Here is a 26,223-nt window from a genome sequence, read left to right as displayed (position 1 = left end):
AAGGCTTTTGGATAAAAACTTAAAGAATTGTGTTATCACTATTCATTTTTTGTGAGGATAGCTGAAAAGTTGCTTTTCTATACTTTCTTCTCCCAATTCAGCTATGCACAGTGTGACCTCTGGTAGACCAAATTTTTATCATGTTCCCTTGTGACTCCAATGCATTTCCGACACATAAAAGGAAAAGAGATGAACAGAAGCTACAGCTGCTGGTAAATATTTTTAAATAAACTAGTGTATTAAGATATAACACAAAGTATGCAGAAGAGCACTAATATTGAAGCTAATTTGGATGTGGTAAACAAATGAACATTATTGCTAACAAAGTGTAAAATTTAAAGCAAAGCAATTCTTATACATTTCCAAAGCCAAGTCTCTTGGTGATTTGATATCATCAAGGAAATTCTTTCAAATAATTCCTGTGGTCTACTACAGCCAGAAAGTAACTTCAAGTGTTAGTGAACAAAACTAAGTTGCAGCCCACTTGAAGCTTACATCCTAGTGGGAGAAACTAAAAATTGAAAGATTTTATCATATAAGAAGTATAAAGTATTTTGTTGTTTATCCAGTTTAAAACTTATATGACCCCAAGCCAGTTAATTAACTACTCTGTACGTACCTCAGTTTAATCCTCTGTCAATTGGGGGATTATAATAGTAAATACTGCATACAGTTTCGTGGAAGAATTTAATGAATTAACACAGTATATAGAACAATGACCGCCACATAGTAAATGCTGAATGTATAGCAGCCATTTCACACTGTAATGTGTTGGCTTTTGAAAATGTTGAAGCAGAAAGTGTCCATCTAACGCAAATACTGTTATTTTTTAAAAGGATAACTGATCACATTAGTCTCACAACTTCTACTTAATCTAGAAAATTTGTTCTAAAACAAAGTTTAAATTCAAATTTCAGATAAGACAAATGCAATTCTAAATGACCCCTAAAGTTATAGATAATTCTCATATGCTATAAAGCATCAGTTTCCAACCTTTCTGGCACCAGGGACTGGTGCTATGAGAATCTAATGCCTGATGATCTGAGTTGGAGCTCAGGCGGGTGATGCTACACTGGGGAGCAGCTGCAAATACAGATGAAGCTTGCCTTTCCCCATCCTCTGCTGCTCACCCCCTGCTGTATGTATTCGGGGTTGAGGACCCCTGCTAAAGAAACTATTAATTTGTTTCTTAATCAAATCCTGACTACCAAAATTTAGGGTAACTGTTCATTATTATCATGTAAATAAATGTGAAATTCAATTCTTCCTAATTTGTTAGAAATGAGTCTTAAAAAGTTTAACAGTTGCCATTATTTCCTCATAATTTAAACTAAATGACTTATCTTTTCCCTGCTATTCTAAAGGCCCCCCAAATAAGAAAAATTCCATCTTCTAAGCAGTTAGGAAAAAAAAACCCTGACTTAGGGTACATCACACTCCCAGAACAGGGTTCAGATGGAAACAGAGGACAGAAGGACAATGAGAAACTGAGATCATGGGGACACATTTTTGGTCCTTACTAAAAATAAGTTCTATGGGTGGCTCCACAGTGTAGTGGTTAGCATGTCTGCTTTACACGCAAAAGGTCCTGGGTTCGTGCACCAGGTGGAGCACCAGCAGCACCCCCGCCCCACCCGTGCATGCTGCAAGCGGGGAAGAGATGCCTAGCCTTCAGAGATCCAGTTCTTAAGGGGAAACGGCAACACCTATAGGTCAGGAGTGGAAGGGCAGGGGGGATTAAGAGGGGGGGAGAATAAAGTTCTAGACCAGCATTGTAGAGTAGAAATATAAACCACATACTTAAAAATTTTGTTGCAATCACTGAAAATAAAAGGAAACAAAAGAAATTAATTTTAATAATATATCAATCTCCAATATATAAAAAGTTATTTTAGTATGTAATAAAAATTAAAACTGAAGATACTTTACTTTTTTTTAATACCAAGTCTTCAAAATCCAGTGTGTAATTTACAATTATAGCTCATTTCAATTTGGACTGGCCATATTTCAAGTGTTCAAAAGCCACGTGATAGACAAATCCACAGATGTAAAAAGTAAATTACTGGTTGTGAAGGAGAGAAAGAGGGAGGGGGAAATACGAAAGATCTGCCAAAAGGTATGGGGATTTTTCCGAGGTGATGAAATGTGCTGGAATTAGATAGCTGTGATTGTTTCACAACCTTGCAAATATACTAAAAACCACCGCATTTAAAAGAAATAATTTTTAAAACCTTGAAAATAAAGTCACATGCAGCTAGTGGCTACAGTATTGGACAGCGAAGCTCTAGAGAACCAAGAAATAACCTCACCAAACAGCAACAGTATGCCATTAAAGTTTTACTTTCTAAACTTATGTCATCATACATCACACAATCTACAATGCAGAATAATTAACATAGTGATTCCATGAATATTTATTATCTATTTTATAAAGCAAACAGGTACCAGTAGTAAAATGTTCAATCAGAAATGTTCTCTAACCTATCCTATACGCATAAATTGAGGTTTCACTTTAAGGTATTAAAAACAAAATTAAACGAAGTACTAGATGTCATGCAAGTAATAATTAACAGACAGAGAATATGGAGGGTAAGAGGCTTCTTCTAAGGAAACTCCTTTAAAAGATTTAACTAGGTAAAGCCAATAACATTTTAGGCAGAAAGTCCATCCATTGTAAAATAAAGGCAAAGAGTTTAGGAATTGAAAAGCCACCAATGTGATTAGAATACACAGAATAAAAGGGAATAAGTAAGGCAGGGAGAGTCAGCAAGAGTAAGATTATTTAGGGTCATGAAGAACAATGAGAACCATTTAAAGTTGTAATATGACAATCGAATTTGGGTCTTTACAAACTGGCTGTAAAGAGTAAAGGCAGGAATCCAGTGAGAGTGATTAGAAAGCCCAATGAGATGAAGTAGATGAATTAAGAAAGAGAAGAAATACAAAGATTATAGCATTTAGTTATTACATACTAAAAGTGTATGACCTTAAGGAGGGAACAAGGATCACTCTTATAGCTTTGATTTTCCACTGGGCAGATGATAGTACCATAAACTAAGATAAAGAAACAAGAAATTGAGGAGTCAGAGTCTGGAGAAGAGAGAAAATCAAAAATTCAATTTTAGATATGTTGAGAACATGTATGAAAACCTATAAAAATTCAAGGAGCCAAGTAGACTGTTGAAAACTTGGGTCTAGAGTTCAGGAGTGAGCTGGACTAAAGATATGATGAGCAAGACAGGAAAAACCAGGGCAGCCTGTTATCACTGACACCAAAGGAAGAAAAATGTTTCAAGGAGAGAGTAGCTAATGTTGCTGAGAGATTAATAATAATAGCAGTTAATACTTAATGTAACACCTTATAAGCAGTAGTCTGATTTATATGTAGTAACTCATTTAAACCTTGTAACAATCTTATGTGTTTACCAATAAGGAAACTGAGATACAAAGAGGTTACACAGATAATAATTAGTGAAACCAGATTTCAAAAATGACACATGGGGCCATTCTACCTCATTGACTCTAAGATATCATCAATTACAGGATGACCTAATGTATACCACTAAGAAAAAAAAACCAGCTACTTATACTATCACACAATATTTTATCATTTAGAATTGTTATTTTATACTTAGTCAAAGACACTTTAGACTTTACATACATCACACTTAAGATTACATAAAGCAAAAAAAAGCAAAAGTTATTTTGTTCACACACATACAATACTTCCAAAACATATATAAGAAACTGGCAATAGGTTCCCCTTAGGATAGTAAAACTAAAAACTGTGGATCTAAGACAAATGTGAGACCATGGTGCTTTTAGTAAATTATTTCAAACATATACACATATAACTCTTTCTATAAAACACTTTAAAAAGGCTGATGGACTGAGTAATGATGAGATCTTTGAAAAGTGAAAAGGTAAAAGCATTCACTGTAACTGAGCAGTCCATGAAGGGTGAGGGAATGGACATCATGATGAGAGCTAACTCTTCCAAATTTTGGCTATGAATGGGAAGTGAGAAATAGGGCAGTAGTTGGAGGAAGACAGTTCTATGGAGAGGATAAAAGTAAAGAATATCAGATAATGTAATGAACAAGATGGAATGGGGTAGAATGAGTGAAATCCAGAATGAGAACAAATGACTGGCCTAAGATAAGAGAATAGAATACCTGAGCAATATCAGGAAGAAAAAAAAAGATATATACAGGTCAATGCAGCTGTATAAGTTTCTTGCTTTTCTACCCTCGATGAATTCCTAACTTTTCCCACCCTACTAGTGTGGGCTATTTAAACCTTTAGGAATCAAGTCTTAATTGTGACCCCCTGCCATAATCATCGTGATGTATCACAAGACAGATTATATATTTAATAATAGGATCTAAATTTAATTCAGTACCTGGCACACTGTAAGAACTCAATACGTTTAAGAACTGGCTTAACTCTGATTTGGAAAGAGAATACATGTCCAAAATAAGAATGTTCCTAAATTAAGATAATATTCACAATTACATCAGTATATGTACAGCAACAAAGACACCCACAGCCACATTTGTACTCTAATTCACTTCATCTTGTATGAGAGCAATCACTTTCTCTTTTCCATTTTTTGGTTGAAACAAGCCCCACTTTTGACAGAGTTATTGTAGAGCAGGGGCCCCAAGCTCTAGGGCTGTGGACTGGTACTGGTATGATACTGGTCTGTGGCCTCTTAGGAACTGGGCCACACAGCAAGAGGTGAACAGTGGGCTAGGGAAGCTTCCTTTGTATTTGCAGCCACTCCCCAGTGCTAGCATCCCTGCTGCAGCTCCACCTCAGACCCTCAGGCATTAGATTCTCATAGAGCACTGGTCCCTGGTGCAAAAAAGGTTGGGGGCTGCTGTAGAACTACTGTAATTAAGACAGCTTGATATTGGTGAAAAAAAAAAAAAGACACACAACAGTGGAACAAAATAGGGCCCAAACTTATACAGTCAACTGATCTTTGAGAAAGGAGTAATTTGATGGAAAAAAAGGAATAGTATTTTCAACAAACAGTGCTAGAACAACTGGACATCCATATGCAAAGTAATCTTTTATTACATTTTCAAAACCGGCAAAATTCTTTTTTAAAAAAATTTTTGAAGTCATGTTTATTTAAGTATAATTTACATTCAGTAAAAACTCACCCCAAATTTGACCAATGCACAATCATCACCATAATCAAGATGTAGAATAGTTCCTCAAAACTCCCTCGTGCACCTCTGCAATCAATCCCTCCCTAGGAATCCACTGACTGATTTTCTGTCAAAAGGGTCATGTTTAATCATTAAAATGATCGATCTATTATGGAAAAATCTGCAGACATATAAAACTTAGTTTTTAAAAGAATTCTTTGGAACATATAATCTTTAGAACAGTCAAAAGAATGGAATTTTAAAATAACTTTTGTAAATTGTTGACAAAGCACAGTCAACAAAGTTGTCTTAAAACAGTTGTAGAACAGGTAGTTTGGTTACTGTGTCAAGTTGCAGGCTGGGGCTAGTTGGCAGAATAACTCCTTTAAATGATGAAATTAAATTATATGGAAATTCTCTATGGGACAGATATACATTCTTACACATACCTGGCACCATCTCAAATTTACTCCTGCTACCATCATAAAAGGAAAGCAAAAACTTCTTGGTATATGTCAATTGTCATGGGTTCAAACACACCTTATTTACATGAAGAACTTATTCCAAGAATGTAATTCTGTCTCTCAAGCCCCAATCCTGAAGTCTGTCAGAATCCTGAACTGGACTGAGCAGAGCTGCACACAGCAACCGAAAAAGCTAAACTGGCAGAAATTTTAATACCCAATACTGGTAAGGTCAAAGTGACACCAATAAAGTGCATAAACTCTTTTTTAACAGCAAAAAGTATTAATGCCATAAAAATCTGTTATTCTCTTGACTCAGTACTCCTATTCCTAGAAACTGCCTAAGAAATTCATTTCATTATAGGTAGAAAAAACTATAATCATAACAGAAATCAGTGAAACATTATGTATAATGGGAAACAACAGTCTTAGTATCCAACAATTGAGGAATATCTACAAGAATTATGGTGCAATTTAATAGAATACTACAAACAAAAATACATGAGAAGACTTTTCTGGTTTCTCACCCAGAATGTAAAAACTTGGAAGCTGTCACTACCATCAATAGAAGAAACAAACTGAACAAATTGAAAATGAACAACTCTTCTTAGAGCCATCAGAGAAATAAAGTTACAGGGCAAACTGCTGCACCAAAAATTGGAGACAGGTGGGTAGAAAAAGACTCAAAACTTACCAGAGCAAAAGCTCACAAGCAACTCTTCATAAACCATTACCTGGGTGGGGAAAATCTAAACAGTAATTGATAAACTGCTAGAAGCTCAGTGAGGATGAATCTGAAAGTGAAAAACTGCCAGGGGCCCTTTTACTTTTGTGAGTTTTTAACTCCAAGATCTCTACCAGGTTTTCATAAGAGAAGATCAGAGAAAAATGTCCTGATTCTTTGGCTGGGAGAGGGGGAAAGTTGCCATTTGGAAATAAGCCCAGATTATTATTTTTTTTCTTAACAAAGCCTACCCTCAAGAAAAACTATTTCACCAGGGTCTAACCAACTGGGGTTTTAACAGATCTAACCAACCTGAGGGAAGGTAACTACCCAATTCCAGGCCTCTCAAGGCTTCCAGTTATCACCTAAGGCAAGAGGGAATTGAGAAGCACTTTTGAAGGTCACGGCTTAGGGACATAGGCTCATTAAAAGGCTGAGACCCAATTATAGGAATTCAGAACTCTTCCCCAACCCCTAACCTTTACCACATCAATAGATCTCAACTCAAAGAACTCCAAGTCTTACACCTTATTTAAGAAGATGTCTCTAAGGAATGCCAAAATCAATAGCAGGAGACAAAAACAAGGATGTAAGAGGAGATTTTAGCCTTGCAGACACTTAAAGCTACAGCAAACAGTCAAACACAGCCCAATCCCTAGACAGATAAATCTAAAGTCTCACTCTATTTACCTCAGTTCCTTTTACCCAGTACATTGTGTCTGCCTTTCAAGAAAAAAATTATAAGGCATACTAAAGGACAAAAAAACACAGAACAGACTCAGATATGGCAGAAATGCTGGAATTAGGCTTAAAATTTATAACTATGATTAATCTGCTAAGTACTCTAATGGAAAAAGTTGACAATATCCAAAAGAGATGGGTAATGCAAGCAGGTGATGGAAACTCTAAGAAAGAATGAAATGGAAATGTTAAAAATAAAAAATACTGTAACAGAAATGAAAACTGCCTTTGATAGGCTCATTAGTAGATGAACAAAACAAATGAGCTAGAAGAAATGTCAATAGAAACTTCCAAAACTGAAACACAAAAGAAAAACAAATGAAAAAGAACAGAACATCCAAAAAGTATAACATACAAGTAATGGCAATAGCAGAAGGAAAAGAAAGGATAAAAATAAATATATGAAGCAATAATGACTAAGAATCTTCCTAAATTAATGACAGGCACCCAATCACAGATCCAAGAAGCTTAGAGACTACAAACCAGGATAAATCCCCCCAAATTTATACCTTGGCATATCATATTTAAACTGAAGAAAATCAAATACAAAGAGAAAATCTTGAAAGAAACCAGAGGGGAAAAAAACACCTACTTTGCCTAGAGATGTGCGAAGGTAAGAACTATATTGGATTTTTCTTCAGAAACCATGGAAGCAAGAGGAGAATGGTAAAAGTGTCAAAGGGAAAAAGCCTCACCTCGAATTCTACATCCAGTGAAATTATCCTTTAGAAATAAAGGACAAATAAAGACTTCTCAAACAAAAACTGAGGGACTCTGTTGACAGCAGATTTATGTTGCAAGAAATGCTGAAAGGAATTCTTCAGAAAGAGGGAAAATAATACAGTTCAGAAACTTGGAATTTACATAGAGAAAGGAAAAAGATGTGAGAAAAAAATTAAATAAAATCTTCAATTATTCTTAATAACAGATAACAGTATACTCAAAATGATAACAACAACTAAGGATCTGGTGATCATAGCTTATGGATAAATGGAATGTATGACAGAAATGTTATAATAGATGGGAGGCAGAAAATATGAATTCTATTATAAAGTACCTGCACTATCCATGAAATAGTACAGTGTTATTTGAAAGAGTTCTTGTAAGTGTATATGGCAAATTAAAGGAAAACTACTAGAAAAAATGTTTAAAAAAATAAAAGTACAATTGATAGGCTAAGAAAAAAATGGAATCATATAAAAAATATGGCAGGCATTAATCCAACTGTATCGATGATAATTATAACTGTTGTGAATGGAAATTGTCAATAGAGTCATTTATGTTAAGGGAACTAAAATGGAGCCAGGACACCATAATGAAGTCTTCCCCATGAACATCCCACCCATGAACTCTTAAACTTTTAAGCTAACTATGGAACCACATCTTGAACTTCACTTCTTCCTTACCACAGCAACCAGACCATCTGCATTATACACCTTGAAAGGGGCCAATCCATTTCACCGACCATTAACCCAGAACTGAATGGTCAATTAATCTTTAACAAAGGAGGCAAGAATATATAATGGGGTAAAGACAGTCTCTTCAATTAATGGTGTAGGGAAAACTGGACAGATACATGCAAAAAAAAAAAAAAAAAAAAAACTAGACCACTTTTTTTTACACCATACACAAAAATAAACTCAAAATAAAGACTTAAATATAAGACTCGAAATCATAAAACTTGTAGATGAAAACATAGGCAGTAAACTCAGATACTGCTCTCAGTAATATTTTTGGCGGGAGGGGGGACATGTCTCCTCAGGCAAGGGAAACAAAAGAAAAAATAAACAAATGGGACTATATCAAACTAAAACGTTTTGTACAGCAAAGGAAACTAACAACAGAACAAAAAGACAACCTACCGATTGGGAGAAAATATTCACCAATAATACATCCAGTAAGTGGTTAATATCCAAAATTCAAAGAACTCACATAACTCAACAACAACAACAAAACAAACAATACAATTAAAAAATAGGCAGAGGACTTGAATGGACATTTCTCCCAAGAGGATATAGAGATGGCCAACAGATATATGAAAAGTTGCTCGAGGTAACTAATCATAAGAGATATGTAAAGTTAAACCACACTGAGATATCACCTTCCACCTGTCAGAATGACAATGATCAATAAATCAACAAACAAGTGTTGGCGAGAATGTGAAGAAAAGGGAACCCTCATGCAATGTTGGTGGGGTTGCAAATTGGTGCAGCCACTATGAAAGACAGTACTGAGTTTCCATTAAAAAATTAAAAACAGAACTACCTTATGATCCAGCAATTCTACTTCTGATTATTTATCTGAAGAAATCCAAAACACTAATTCGAAAAGATATATGCACTCCTACATTCACTGCAGCATTATTTACAATAGCCAAGATACGGAAGAAACCTAAGTGTCCATCAATAGACAACTGGATAAAGAAGAGGTGGTACATATATACAATGGACTATTACTCAGCCATAAAAAAAAAAAGAATGAAATCTTACCATCTGCAACAACATGGATAGATTAGAGGGTATTATGCTAAGTGAAATAAGTCAGGTAGAGAAAGACAGATACCATATAATTTCACTTATGTGTGGAATCTGAAAAACAAAATAAATGAACAAAAAGAAAACAAATTCATAGATATAGAGAACAAACTGATGGCTGCCAAACAGGAGGAGGGTCAGGGGGCTGGATGAAAAAGGTAAAGGGATTAAGGAGTACAAACTGGCAGTTACACAATAGTCATGGGAACGTAAATTACAGCATAGGGAATACAGTCAATAATACTATAATAACTATGTATGGTGCCAGGGCAGTAGACTTATTGGGGAGAGATCCCTTTTTTAAGTTATATAAATATAAAACCACTACGCTGGACATCTGAAACCTAAATATTGAATGCCAACTGTGAGAAATTTAAAAAATTAAAAAAATAACCTAACCCTAACCCTAACCCAAAACCTAACCTAACCTCAAATCTAACTCAAAATCTAAACTTATACCTAACCTTCTCCATAACTATCATCCTAACCCTAACCCCCTACCTAATCTTAACCCTATCCCTAACTTTAATCCTAACCCTGTATGTAACCATAACCTTAACCCTCGCTCTATATCTGAATGTTTCCATAACCCTAAACCTAACCCTACACTAAACCTAACCCTATATATAACCTCCACCCTAACTCTAACATAAGCCTAAATATATACCTAAACTTAACACTAACACTAACCCAAAAGGTAACCCTAACTCTGTAACTTAAAATAAAAAAACTATAATACCTTGGCTTACCTCAGAAAAACTAACAAATACAAAAAGTTAATAAATATAATTTTAACCAGAGACCTCAACATATCTTAATAAAATGAAACAAATAACAAACAAGTAACTTATTAGTTAATACAACAGAAAAGCTTGCAGGTACACTCTAACAGAACTTAAAAAGATAGCTCATCAAATATATACATTTTCTCCTGCATAAATTTGGAGTTCTTGAAGTGGCTCTATCCTCAGTGAAGCCCAAGTGAGAAAATTATCTCACTCTGTACAAAGAGGAGTAATGGAAACCAGGTTCTTTCTGACCTAACTTAAGGCAAATACTACCATTATTACTATCATTACTATGACAACCACAACTATGACAGTGACTACTGCCATAAAAAGTAACAAAGAGGTAAGAAAAATGAATATAAAACAGACCAGGCAATTTTTCTGAGCTTTACTGAGGTAAAACTGACAAATAAAACTGTATATATTTAAAATGAAAAAAATATATACACACACATTTTCACAAAATAACTGAGCATCTCCTAGGGGAACACAAATTAATTTGGTAAATAAAACTAGCAACATAGTCAACATATCCATATCACAGGATAATCAAGAAAAAAGGGGAAGTCAGTACACAGCCACTTAAAAATACGTAATTTGTTCAGAAATACCATAAATTATAAAATATTACAAAAATAAAAATTTATTTTGATATATTTTTAATTTTTATTAATCAAAATTAATGGCATTCTCATGTCAAAATCTAAATGACTATAAAACTCTTCCACTTACAAACTATATAGTTCAATGTCAAAGGGCTATTATTAGAAGTCTTTGTTTACAAGTCTTGTGATACTGCACAGGCTTTCCTTTACAGTAACTATCATCACACAGCTAAAATACAGTGTGGGTATACTATTGATTGCATTTAAGTTCTTAAACTGAAAGTTCCTATATTTTCTAAATATAGGACTGAGGGGAGGAAGGAAAGGGTGGATGGGTATCAAAAACTTTCAATGTATATTTTCTCTATTTGGAAAATTCTGACAGAGACTCTGCATCTCTAAGTAACTTAATTTTATTGTTTGTTTGTTTATTTATTTTTATGCCTATAGCACCTGATATTCCTAGGTGGTCTCCCATCCAAGTACTAACCAGGCCCGACCCTGCTTAGCTTCCAAGATCAGACGAGATCGGGCACATTCAGGGTGGCATGGCTGTAGCCCTAAGTAATTTAAAACAACTTTTTTTATTTTCCAAATTCCTATATCACCTAAGAAAATTAAAGAAAGAATTTTAAAGGGTATAAAGAACTGGCAGAAAAAAAATAATAAAACAAGACCTAAGACAAAAAGAAAAATGGAACCAGTGACTCACTGAAATAAAACTGAAAATTCATGGGCTTGACAGATAAAATAGAGATTAAGTAACAGAAGGAAAAAGGAAACTAAAAATGACATAAACTGTACCCTGTACTTACTACATCAATAACATCATAAGTAACAAATGAGATGTATTATATTAAATAAGGATTTTTTAAGACCAAACTGATAATTTTGAATGTAAACAGAACATTAAGACAGAAAGTGAAAAAATAATTTTTTAAAATACCTTTTAACAATCACTCTCTAAAAAACCACCTAGTTCTCAAACATATATATCCCAATTTACAAAGTATAATCACATACTGTTACAAAACAATAAAATGGATAGATAATCACAAACATATTTTATAAGACAAATATGGCTTTGATCCTCCAAACTTACCCAGGAAAATTCTGAACAAATACAAACTAGTTTTACTAAAAAGACAGTTGCTTTTTCTATTTGACTTTAAAAATAAAAGATTGCATTAATAGTAAGAATATAAAGAAATGGGCTGCCTTGTGCTGTACCAGTGCTACAGTAATTTACAATAACCATTCTAGAAGGCACTTTGATCATAAGAGTATGAAAAGTTCAGATACTCTGACCCAGTAACTTATTTCCAGGCATCTGTCTTAAGGAAATAAACTCAGATAAAAATTACTATGTAAAGACATTCCATTCAGTATATATAGTGGGGAAAAATAGAAACAACTTAGAAAAGTTCAACAAAAAAAATGGTTTAATCAGGTAATACTAAATATTAATATATAAATTAAATACTATTTAATTTAAATATTTAAATTAAATAGTAAATATTTTAAAAAAGAATATTCAATACCATGAAGAAAATACAAGATATATTAAGAGAAAAAAAGGATACAAAACAGTATACATGCTAAGATCCTGATTTGGTAAAAAGAAAAAAAAGATGTTAATATCAACAGCTACCCCATGGTTGATGGGAGATTGTCACTTACATTTGTCATCTTTGTATATTTCTTCTAAATTCTCATAGAAGAGCATGGAGACAAGGGCTGCCTGTGTTCCTGACAAGTATTAATAGACTGGAAGCTCTCTTCCCCATGGTCTTACTCTTGGCTTCTGTCATCAACAAAAACTGCACTTCTCTGAAATCCATTTCAAGATTTCCAAGTTTCTCAATTTCATTAGATTAAGTTCACTTTAATACTCCAAACCCAGCTATTAGCAGGCTTCACTGAAACGTAATCTCTCCCTCATTATCAATAAATTCTAATGTCCTCAATTCCCTCCTTAACCAGGTTTAGTTTGCATGTGCATTCATTGTAATCACTCCCTTTGCAAATACTCTCCACAACCTTGATGCATTTTTTCCTTCATGGTACACATATGGCAAAGTTCCAATGTTAGTTAAACTCATTCGCAATTAACTAAAAAAACAATTTCTTATGTCTGCTCCAAGCAGTATTGCTGTGGGGGAGGGGAACCATCATTAATCACTGTCTTATGTTCAAGTGAAGACCATAACAAATATCAAATGGAAACTTAACATGGCCCTGAGTATCTGTGTTCCTATTAAAAAATAATCCTTCCACTTATGCTAGGAATACCACCCCCTCTGTTCTTCTCAAGGACTTTGTACCTTCAATTATATCTCCTCATTCTAGCATAACAGCTTCCCGTTCACCAACATACAAATATATGCTAATGTCCACTAGAAAATTTTTTTTACAGATCTGCTGCCATATTCTTCTCCAGTTCCCCTAACAAAGCAAAACTCCTTTAAAAAGTTGACCAGAGTTGCTAGTTTCTCACCACACTTCCTCTAAACCAGGGGTCCCCAACCCCTGGAACAGGGCCACAAAGCAGGAGGTAAGTAGTTGGCTAGCCAGTGAAGATTCATCTGTATGTGTGGCAACTCCCCACCACTAGCATCACCGCCTCAGCTCCACCTCAGACATTAGATTCTCATAGGAGCACTGGTCTCTGGTGCCAAAAAGGTTGGGGACCACTGCACCAAACCAAGCAACTATGGGATGTGGGATATTTCCCTCCAGACTTTTGTTTGAACCACAACTACTGTTTCTTTTGTTACATCCAGGCAAACTCGACCCCTAACTCTTAAACCCCTTTTCCTCACATCTTCAGTCTTGATTCATTCTCCACATGGCAGCCAATGTGGTCTTTTAAAAATCCAAATTTTGTCCTTTGTTTTAAATCCTCAAATGGCTTTTAGAGTCACTTAAAATCCAAATTCTTACTTTGGGCTTAGAAAGTTTATGTGATCTGGCTCCTGCCTACATCTTCAACTTCATCTTGCACCATTCTCCTCCCTTACCCATCATATTCCAGCCACAATAACCTGATAGCAAATTCATTCCTACTTTATGACCATTACATTAACTGTTTCCTCTAATCTGGAATGATCCTCCCTAGAGATTGTCATTCAGATCTCAATATAAGTCTAAAATCCTAGGAAAGGCCTTTTCTGAACACCCAATCAAAAACAATCAATTAATTTCATCTGTACAATATTATTATATTTCTTGGTGTTGCGTTTATCACTCATTTATCTGTCTTCTCTTGTCCAGCATATATTATGCCTAGCAAAGACAGAGCCCCAAAGTATTTGTTAGAAGAGCTGACATACATGAATATGCCATGATGCCTACCCTTGAGAAGCTCAGTCTAGTAAGAAAAGCCAGTTTCAAATGACTAGAAAACATTAAAAATTATAGATTTAGGTTTAAAGTCACATGGGAATTATATTCAAAGCTCTTTAAATATGTTTACATATGTACATATGAAGAAAAAACAATGAAAGGAAACTCAGATGTAGCTGTATATTTGAAATATTTCATAGACAACACAAAAATAGTTTGAAGAAAAGAAATATCCCTGGGAGTGAGATTACAAATAATTTTTACTTTAATATAGTTCCTAAATTCAATAATAAGCAAACATTTGTTACTTTTATATTCACAGAAATTGGCTATTTATTTAAAGGGGAAAAGCTCTATTTTCTTGACTGTATAATAATTACTAGCTTTCTATATGCATATTAGAGTTGATCATCATAATGTATAACAAAGTTAATTACAATTTATCTTCCCAAGTATAAGTTTGAGTTATTCACAAGAAACTTTTTCCCTGAAGTTGTTACCCCACCCCCAGAGTTCTCCTAACTTAAACTCACACACGTAAATAGCTGTCTACGTCTCAATGCCTTACCAGACTATAATTTACTCCACAATAGCATGGACCATGTCTATCTTATTAACAACAGAGGTGGCATTCAATAAATGTTGAATAAAATGAAGCATAATGTAGAATTAAACTAAAGAGTTAAACCACGGGATACAGATGTCATCATATATAATACTAAATAAATGCCCCTTGAGATCTTCAAAGGGGAAAACTACAAAAAAAGAAAAAAAAAAAGATTCCTTTACTACCATCTTATTTTCCAGTTTGGGCTTGGACATTATATCACCCCAATTCAGGACTTTATTACATTATCAACACTTAAATTTAGAGCAGAAACCCAACCTCACCTGGAGGCCACCTTTATCAAAATAGTCAACTCTTACTAGTCTCAGAGGCAAGATAAAAGGTATTATTTTCATAATGGTTGGGGATGAGCACCCTGGAGCTTAAGAAAATCCTTAAACTCATTCAGGAAAACAAGTGCCCAAGCAATGGAGAATCAAAAATTACTAAGATACTTGGTCTCCTCAATGACTCACACTCAAACAGTTCCTATAGGCAGATGGAGATAAAGCACCTAAGTAAACAACGTAAGGATATATAAGTATGACCAAGCCCGCAGATATATAAAATGTATGACATAACCACCTAAAATCTAAAACACCTGACCTAGTAATACACACCCAAAATTCTTACACATGTGCACCAGCAAGAAACTGGAAATACCTAAATATATAATAGACAGATGCATAAACTGTTATATATTTTTTAAATGAAGGAACTACTGTAGAAATGATATAAGAAAAATAAAGCACAAAATGTTTTATTACCATGCTGAAGAGTAATATTATCAGACAACTCACAACTGAGTATGCCAATTCCAAATAGGATGGGTCACATGAAACAAAATAAACTAAAAGTAAAACACCCATGGTCCCTTGAGCAAAAGGCTACATATACTAACCTTGCATTTGTAATTACTAGAAAAATCCATAATTATACAAAGGCTAAAAATAATTAAGAGCATAATAGGCCTGCCTTAAACCTATGCAAAGAACACTTTTGGCAGCAGCTCCAAAAAAAAAAAAAACAGATACCCATCAAAGGTTTATTTTAGCATACTTTAAATGTTACTAAGGCAGGTACCATGCAAGATGCTGAAAAGAAAAAAAAAATGAATAAGAATCCTCAAGGAGCCCAAAGATCTACCAGGAGCAGAAAGAAATACATACAATTATCAATAATATAATATCTGCTAATAACAAAGTAATACTGGAGAACAAAGGTAAACTGTGGGTTCAAGACTTATTACGAGTGGCATTTTAGGATAAGCAAGCTTCAAAAGGCAAAGAAAGGAGGTATGGGTTTATTCCAAGCAGACAGAACAACTAAATAGCAAGCAATTTAGTATAGCTAGAGGTTTGAGGGAGGATTAGGGTCTGAGGTATGGGTAAGTGTGCAACTGTGTTGAGACTTGATGAGAAATAAGTGAGGAATGGTAGGCTAGAACAACAGTATAAAGGTTTTCACTATGCAATAAGCTAAAGAACCTAAAGAAAGATGACAAAATCATATTTTAAAAATTAAATCCTGTGGCATGTCACCAGGTGAATTGAACAGAGGTTGGGAGAGACTAAAGGCAGAGAAGTAAGTGTAATAAACAAACTACTGTAATATAACTAGTCCATCTGAGATATGAAAACCTGACCTAGGGTAATTAACAAAAGGAATGCAAGAGGAAACAGATTCAGAAGATAAATGGAGGAGGGGGAATAAAATCAGCAACATAAAGGGTAGTAACAGAAGTTGAAGGAAAACTGGAAAAGCAGTATCAGAGCAACCAAAAGAGTAACGCTCTGAGATGGAAATGGAAATGCTGGAAGAAAGGTGTACAAAATGGACTGCTGAGAACTTACTTTGCATCTGACAATTTGGAAGATACTGGTAAAGGCTGAAGTAGTAGTTTCAATATGATATGGCAGAATAGAGGCCCGAGTATAGAAGTTAAGGAACGAACTGATTTTTGAGAACCAAATATAGGAGAATATCTTTGTTATAACCAAAGAGAAAAAAATTTTCTTAAAGTACAAAGGCACAACACACAAGAAAAAACAAAAAAATTTGACTCCTTTAAAATTAAACTTTGGTAAGACGAAAGATATGACAAAGTTAAGTGAAACAAGCCAGTTATAAAAGGACAAATAATGTATAACAGAGTAGTCAAATTCAGAGACAGAAAGCCCAATGGTGATTGTCAGGGGCAGAAGTCTTGTTTACCGGGTAGAGTTTTGGTTTTACAAGATAAAGAATCCTGGAGATGGTTGGTGGTAATGGTTGCACAACAATGTGAATGTACTTAATGCTACTGAAACTGTACACTTAAAAATATATAAGATGGTAAATTTTATGTTACATGTATGTTACCATGATTTCAAAAAGAGCATTAAAAATAAATAAATAAATAAATAAGGCAAAGCTAAAAGTCAAGCCACATAATGAAAGTTATCAAAATTATATACATAAAGAATTCCTGTATATCAATAAGAAAAATACAAACCATACAAATTTTTAAAAATGGGTAAGGAATGCAAATGCTAAATTCACAAAAGAAAGCATAATGGCCAATAAACACAAAAATATGTTTAATATCTCTACTGACTAGGAAAATGAAAATTAAAATAACCTACTATTTCATATCCATCAGACTGACAAAAATCTTAAGTCTTAGGTCATTAGAACTTTATGTACTGTTAGAGGAAGTACTGATACAAAGCATAAGAATGAAAATACACTCAGATGCTGCAATTCTATTTCCTAGAAAAACTTGTATGTGGCCTAAGAAAACATTTATAATAATGTTCAATGCATCTTTTTATTTTATCATAGCTAAAAGTTATTAACTACATGCCATCAATGGATTGAATTTTAACTGCGAAATGGAATACTATAAAATTTAAAGAACTAGAGCAATATGCATTTTCACAGAAAAAAGGTCAAAAAATATAATGCTGAGAAGTTGCAGATGTAGAATATTATAATCATCTATAGTTTAAAAAAACATTAAGTGTTTTTACACTAAAAAACACTATGTTTATCAACAGTAAAAACAAAAATATGACTAGGAAGAATATACACCAACTTCAGCATAGTGGTTACTTTTAAGAAGGAGAATGGAATAGAGAAAAGGTTACAAAATGAACATCTGTATAGTCTGTTTTGTTGCAGGGGGAGTAGTGTGCCGCTTAATCAAGTATAAATGAAAGGGTTAAGTTCTGTTAAATCTGGACCATGGATATAAAGTTGTTCATGTGCTATTTCCTAAACTTTTAAGTGTAAAATATTTCATAATTTAAAAAAATCTTTAAAAATAACAGGCAGGAAGCAAGGATGTATGATTGTACACTACTCCTGCCATCATCATCAGTAAATGTCTGAGTCAAGAGACCTGATTTCAAAACTCTGTTCCACCACCACGTTACTTGATACTGAGACTTACTTAATTTCTTCAAAGTTGCAACTTTCTGATCTGTAAAACAAGAATTTTTTATCTAACTCCAACAAGGTAAGTCTTTTGGGGCTGTGGTCAACATGCTCAATAATATTTATTGGGAAATAATATATATCCTTTACAGAGGGGTGACATACTAGGGTACCCCAGATGCATCTAAATCATTAACCTCCTAAGGCTGCCATATATATAAAATGTAAGATAGCACACATACAACTATTGGTAGTTATTAAATTTGCAGTAAAAACAAAGAATTAAAGGGAGGAAGAAGGATAAGGGTTTTAAATGAATTGAAGTTCTCTCACCTTTTTAGAATTCTGTAAGAGAACACCATGAATGTCAGATGGATGTGACTGCCACTTTCTAGTTTCCAAGACCCAATTTTAAAACATGGGTTTTACAAAGGGATTCAAAATTACACACCATAGGATTAAAATCTGGATTCCTTGGTCCAGGTCAAGTTTACCAGAGCCATGTCAAGAAATCCAAAATAATCCTGTTAACTCATATATTATCTGAAAGACTTCCAAATTATTTTTTTTGTCACTTAGAAAGATAACATTTTAACACAAACATTTCTCCAATTTATCATTGTCTCCTAAAGAAAAATTAACCAACATCTGGAGAATAAGACCCACATATTTTCTTTGTATTCTCCTTGGCCACCAGCCCCATAGGTTTGCACACAATGACAAAGAAACACCATCAGAAGCACTGAAGCCCCACGTTCAGCCTTTTGAGGCTAATTCACATAAAGCTATCTCTAAACCATTAAAGGAAACCTTCATGATCCAAGAACAAAAAGCAGAAGATGAAAGTATAGTTAATTTTGATATCTTAAAAGCTATCCATTTACTGAATGTTTAATGTGTCCCAGGCATTGCTCTAAGCACTGTTAAGACTCTTAATCTTCCCACATTTTTTCAGATAAGAAAACTGAGATACAGTCAGTGCTGCAGGTATTAAGTAGAAAAGTCAGGACTCAAAGCAAATCTAATTCTAATTCCCACACTCTTAATCATTAAGCTAAATTTACTGTATTATGCTTAAGGAGCTGGCAAATTTTAAGTTCTCACACAGAGAGAGAAAAGCAAAATATCCTTAAATACTCAATATTAAACTGTCACTTCACTGCTGTACTTAAATTTTTATTAGCATTCAGCTTATATGTTAGGAAAAGGATAGTCCCATAAAACAATCATATGTAATGGTTGGAGTGGACTGGCATGTAAAAAGCCTGGGTTCACAATTAACTGATCTGTGTCAGTGAACAAAAATCTCCCCAGGTCTCAGTTTCCTGATCTTACAGATGAGAAGTTTGGCCTGGATCTAAGGCCTCTTGCAACTCTAATACTCAATGAATTTCATCACATTTTCTAAGACACTATTAATATATTTTTTGAAGATTTTGAAAGGCATCTTTTGAAAATCTTCAAAATTAAAATAATCATATAGTGTACAGTCATGTCTATTCTTTTACTCAAACATACTCAAAGCTAACCTGTGCTATCAGAAATCAGGAAAGTGACTGGAAAGGGGTAAAGGGTGGGGTTCCTACGGTGTGATAATATTCTATTTCTTGGTTTGAGTGCTGATCATACTTCGCTGCATGTACATTTTACTTTGATATGAAACCAGTGTTTTTTTCCAACAATAAGTCAAGAAACTTCGAAAGGTGCTCTAACTCCACGACTATGTAAATACTAGAACTGTGCAACCTTTCTGTGCTTTATATGTACATGTGTTCCTTGCCTAATTTTGTCAATAATCTCTGCTCCCTAGTTCCAATTCAGATGCCTACAGAAAAGATCATTTACTTATAAATTACAGTATTCCTGTAATTCCCCTGAGACTGTCTTCTCAAACCTGAGGCCAGTCTTAACTTTCTTTTGGAACCTAGCTCAAGAACCTCTCTCTATACACCTACCCTCAGAACTACTACAGAGTTTACTCTCTTCCTCTAATATTTTTATCTATGTCCAACCAGGTAAGTCTTTTGGGGCTGTGGTCAATATGTTCAATAACTGTTGATAATGTTTATTGGGAAATAACATTAAGAATATAAACCCTTTACACAGGGGTGACATACTAGGGGACCCCAGAAGCATCTAAATTTATGCCCGATAGACAGAAATCAAAGTTTTTATAATAGTAAAGTAAAACAAGAAATGCACCTCAAACAGTATTACCTGGACAGGCTTTAATTTTTTTGCCCAGTCTTTAAACTTTCCTTGCTTAGCCCACACCCAGAACCCAAAAGGCACACTATTTAAATAAGTTACACAGAACTATAACTTATGTAATTGTAAAATCAAATCACTGTTCAACTAAAAGAACTGTTCAAATACTGGTTACATTGGTTTTTAGCAGGGAATTTCGCCTGTTTCTTTAAATCAAAAAGGAGAAAGTTTAAAAAACAATAATTAATTTATAAAGGGAAAACAAACTTAAAAGTCTTAAAAACAGAAACAAAACATTCAAAGCTAGTAGTAGCCATGCTATATAATTTTTAATATCTTTATTGTCCATCTTTTAGATAAATTAAACTACCTTAATAACCTTAAATGTTCTCCTAAGTTTTGTCTACAGCAGTCGTTCTCAACCTTTGGCAGTCTGAAGACATTTTTAGTTGACCCAACTGGCAGAAAGAGAGGGAAGGTAGGGAGATGGGGAGAGGCCTGGCTGTGCTATCTAAAATAATCTAGATCGAGCTAGAAAAATATATTAAATACATTAAACAATAATAGATACAAAAATCAATCTAAATGCTTAAAGAAAACTTATACAATAGTAGTATTCATGAAATCAATTTGTTAATGCCAAATCAATTTGTTAATGCGATTTGTTAATATTTGTTACATATTCCCTATGAGAATCCTAGAAAATGTTAGCAAAGTATAGCTACAATACAAAAAACTACAGGTACCATATAGCACAAGAACAAACAAGAGTAAGTGCACTGATTTAAAGGCATTTTACTTCATTAAGCTTCAAATTTTAAAATATTTTACCTACTGAAATTCAAGTAAATCTTAAGTTAAGTACAGGTAACACTTATTTTAATGTTTAAACTAACAATTAAATTAGGTTGTGTTTAAATCCTTTAACCAGTAATACAAACCAGGCTCAATTATTTTTAAATAATTAAAAGCATGCCTATCCTTGGCAAGTCAGGACAGTGTGGCACAATATAAACACAAGCAGACCTAGATTCAAATCTAAAGCTGTATGTTTGCAGACAAATAATTTAACTTTTCTGAATCTCGATTTTCTATTCTAAGAAACAGAAAATCTAATTCAAAGACCTGTTCTTGAGAACTAGCAAAAATATATAAACAAATGGTACTGAGAGCCACTCTACAAATGGTAGTTACCGGCAACAATAATTAATAGTAAATAATAACCTGTGAAGACAGATCACTTTTATTATATCCTCACAATCAACAATTCACTTACATAATTCGACTTGCAAAATAACTATAGAATGTACTTTAAATCAATTTTCCACTCCTAGAAGCTCTGAAACATAACTTAAAATTCTCACTCAGATTTAAAAATTATTATCTGACACATAAAGGATGAATTTCCAAACACGGTCTCAAGGAAAAATGATCTAGGCAGTGCCTTTATTATTTTGTTTTAAGTAAAAAAGATGTTCACATTACTTAAAATTCAAAAGGGATCTTTTGATGCCTGTTGTCCCAGACATCCAACTACCCTACACAGAAGTAATCAATTTTACCAATTTCTCATTAATCCTTTCATCTATACAAATAAACATATTTCCCCACCTCTGATACAAATGGTGGCCTCCTCCACACTATTCTGTACCTTGCCTTCCACATTTGCTTTATCTTGGAGGCTATATTTTAATTAACAACACATTTCAAGAATGGCCACTTATAACTTCTTATGGCCAGACACCAGCAATCTTTACAAAGGCATCCCACCCCCAAACCTTCTAACAACCAGTATTCTTAGTAAACACAAGCATATGAAATAATTGGTAAACTGGAGATTTTACATAGGTGATATGATGAAAAACTTGATTACCTACCTGACTCAAAATACTGCATTTACACACTTAAAAGGGAAACACATGGACTGTACTACAAGTTTTTCAATGAGTTGAAAATTCTTATAGAATTGGCCCTACTAAAATACAGATAAAAAAAAATTGGTGCAAATAAAGCTATTTATTGGTTACAGTTCAAAATTAAATTATCTGACCCTTTCCTAAATGTACTTTGCAACTTACTTTCTGGAAGAAGTTTCCTTCCAGATTTATAAAGGTACTATTCTTAAAAAAAAAATAAAAAAAAAAATTGTTTGCATTTCCTGTTTTCTTCCTCTGAAACACTCAGACAGACAAAGAAGCAAGGCTTCACCATCCCTTACATGTAAAGAGCAGCATTATTTTAACAATAAGCATCACTATAATACAAGATTTCTTTTCAGCTTCGATTTAAGTGCTAAGAATATCACGCTGAAAAGTCACTTCCTATAAAGAGACCATATGAATTAGAAAAAAAAGCAATTTAGCACTTTTAGGTAATTGAAAATAAATCATTAGAAATTTTTTATTAAGTCTCAGGCTTATATAACCTTACTATAGAAGAAAATGTTTTAGGCTGTTGGCAACAATATTAGCTGCCATCTTTCATAAGGAATATATATGTCGACTTTCCTGGAATATAGTTTATTAAATAAAAAAGTCATTGTTTCACTGTAAATCAGTACAGGCATTTATGTGTCTATTTCTGCACTGTACCACAAAAATACAAAGTCATCCTTCCATTCAGAATTTTGGCATTAGAACAAATGCACAGGGCAGAGTTCATACACATGTTCTGTAAAACCTATCATTACTTATATACTACTCCATTCAATAAATCTGCTAGTATTTGTCATTTTTGATAATTTTAAAGACTTTCTCTAATTGGAAAGATACATAATCACTATAGACACAAATAAAGCAAGTGCTATCAGATTTATGTCAATTACTCATCACATAGTTAGGAGTGCTGAATTTCACAAATCACTGAGATGATCAAAGTACCAATATAACAGAAAAATACAAATAACAATGATGCATTCGATAATAGTAGACATACTGAAAATAATAACCATTTCAGCATTGCTTTTTAATCTTTGTTAAATTCAAGGAGGAAAAACCACCTGGAATTCTTGTTGGCTTGGGCATGAAAAATTTTACTGATACTTACATCGTTTTGAGTCAAACTACTAGAACATTTTGAATATCTTATATAAATAAATGAGTCCACTACTAGTTTATCTAAATTCTGCAGGACTCGATAGCAGCTTGAGACCAAAAAAAAAAAAAATTAATCATTTTAGATAGGGTATTATGATATACCTACTAAGGAGATATAACAATGCATTAATCTGGTGAAATTCCATGTGTTTAATAGGGCTGTTTTAAAAAGTAGAAGCAATTTAACTATGAAGGACATCACAATGAAGTTTCATGGCACAACATAGTCAGAGGCATTGTCTTGGGAGAGGTTCTCTGATGTGTAACTTCTGTAACTTGTAAGTAATATTTTGAAATAAGCTTCTCACACACTCCATTATTTTTTCCTAGCTAAAAATATTTAAAATGCCTTTAACACACCAAATGACTTGCCCTTACCCAGTCAAAAGCTCTAGGTGTCAACAGAAAGAGGCCTAGGAATTGGGGGTAAATAAAAATGAGATAATAGTCTAGATTGGAATTAATTTCCAACCTCAGGTGAAAATTCTCTATCTCCCACTCAAAAAGACAATATCACATTAAGTCTCCCCTTTCCTCCCAACACTCAATTAAGAGGGAGTAACTCGGAACGTCCTCCTTTCATCAACACCTAAGGACTCTCACAGCTCCTTCCCCAAGGAAAGGACAGTGAGGCCAGACAGCTATAACCTAGAAAGAATACCCTTAAAAGTGTGGGCCTTTGAGCAGCGCGACTCTCCGGATCCAGTTACCACCTTTCCCCTTCCCCCAACCCACTTCCCGGGTTTTCTCAGGCTTGGCCTGCTCCCTCGCCACCCTACAGCCACATTTCCAGCTGTTGCCACTACCTCGGGGCTCTCTCTAGAGCTCACACCCCGCCGCCAAGTGCCCCCTGCTCCCTCTTCCCCCTTCCCCGCCCCAAACCGTGTTCCTCTCCACACCACCCGCCCGCGAGACCGTCCATCCCAGGGCCCTGGGAGGGGAGGGGAGGGGAGGGGAAGGTGGCGGAAGGAGCGGGGAAGACTGCTGCTTCCCCACAGGCAGAAGGGCGGCCGCGAGGAGGGCCACCTGGGGGTTCCTGGGGATATTGGGAGTCGCCGCTGGTAGGGCCCTCCCGCCCTGGGCTGAGGTGGGGATGTCCGGGAGTTCATTTCTGACCTCCTCGCTCTTCAGCACCTCCTTGAACTCCCGCTTGATTCGCTGCACCGCGATGTTGGCCATGTCTCCGCCCGCAGCTGATTCGTACCCGCCTCCTCCGCCACCGCTACGACCACCGCCACCGCCGCCACCTCTTCCTCCGCCGCTTCCTCCCTCTGTGATTCACACCCGAGCACACGAACACTGCCACTGCCACCCCGGCCGCCTCGCTCTCTTCAGTATGGAATCACCTCCGTGTCCGGCCACCAAAATGGCGCCCGTCCGCGCATGCGCACGACGCTGACCCGACCGGGCGGTGCAGCCGCTCCCGTTGCAGCTCCGTACGCTTCAGCCGCGAGCCCGGATCCCCGCGCCGCGGCGCGCCGCGCGTCTCTCTGCCAGAGCTGCGACCGCGTGACTCCGCCCTGCCGGCGTCTGGGACCTGGAGGGTGCGGCCTCCACGCTGGCCTGCCCTGCCCCAGCCTCCTGGGTGGTCTCCTGCTCCTCCGGCCCCTTTCAAACCAGTGGGGTATCGCCTGGACTACCAACGTGACTGGTTCACAGGGCCCCACCAGGCTTGGAGCACTTCCTTGAACTCAGTCACGGAACCCACGGGCTTAATGTGCTTGGCTGCGTTTGGTGTATGAGAACACTACCCCGGAACTCAGTTCGGCCCATTTTCTACTGGCATAGGCCCAGAAAATCCACCACGGTCCGTTTTTGTTCCAAGACATTATAATACCACTATTACTATGATCAAATTATTGAATTAAGTGAGGTCATTGTTGGGTCCCATGCGATGTATTTGAGACAGGTACTCCATGAAGATGCCTGAGGTGGTTTTAGAAGCCAGATGGTGATCTTTGACCTACTTACATAATACTGAGCTGTGGAACTAAAACCGTAGTTTTCAAACTTGAATGTACATCGGAATCCTCAATGGACCTTGTTAAAAAAAACTTGTTGTGCCCCATCGCTAGAGTGTGGGGTAGGCCTAATTTGCATTTCTAACAAGTTCCTAGATGCTGCTGCTGCTGCTGCTGCTGCTGCTGCTGGTTCAGGGACCACACTATGAGAACCCCTGAACTAAGGCATGCAAAAATAGTTTATATGTATATTATGTATGTGTGTATATATGAATAGATGAGTAAAGATAAGAGTAAAATGTTTTAAGTGGAAAGTAAGTTTGAAAGGCCATGTGGTTGCTAGGGTTTTCAGTAAGTAATATGGTTTTGGTGCTGAGAGATACTTTGAATAGAACATTTTGGAATAATAAAGTTTTCTTAGTTTATATTTCATACACTTCTTTCACCTAACCAATCAGTAAAGTATCGTATTAGAAAAATATCACAAATACACTGTCTTAGCAAAAATTACTAAAATTGTGACCACAAAAAGGAAATAGCCAAGGGAGTGAATCATTCAGTGGAGGAACATGGCA

The 26,223-nt window shown here is 35.3% G+C and overlaps 1 protein-coding gene and 1 non-coding gene across 5 annotated transcripts in view; both read right to left on the bottom strand.

Moving 5' to 3' along the window:
* UBE2K (ubiquitin conjugating enzyme E2 K) overlaps positions 1-25,359 on the bottom strand; it is a 51,654-nt gene extending 26,295 nt beyond the window's left edge. Inside the window, exon 1 of one of the 4 annotated variants that reach the window (XM_039844998.1) lies at positions 25,034-25,359. In XM_039844998.1, coding sequence (XP_039700932.1) covers positions 25,034-25,072 — 39 coding nt within the window. In that variant the 5' untranslated portion in view covers positions 25,073-25,359. Of the gene's footprint in view, positions 1-24,803 lie in introns of all 4 variants that reach the window. The other 3 variants (XM_039844995.1, XM_039844996.1, XM_039844997.1) reach the window with 3 other exon arrangements.
* Positions 11,457-11,575, bottom strand: LOC120588617 (5S ribosomal RNA). Its single transcript, XR_005649267.1, has one exon. It is a non-coding gene; the product is annotated as a 5S ribosomal RNA (ribosomal RNA).
* Positions 25,360-26,223: the final 864 nt, after the last annotated feature.

This window comes from Pteropus medius, unplaced genomic scaffold (assembly GCF_902729225.1).
Source record: "Pteropus medius unplaced genomic scaffold, Ma_sr-lr_union100, whole genome shotgun sequence".
Taxonomy (NCBI): Eukaryota; Metazoa; Chordata; class Mammalia; order Chiroptera; family Pteropodidae; genus Pteropus; species Pteropus medius.
This window is presented reverse-complemented; position numbering and strand designations above follow the sequence as displayed.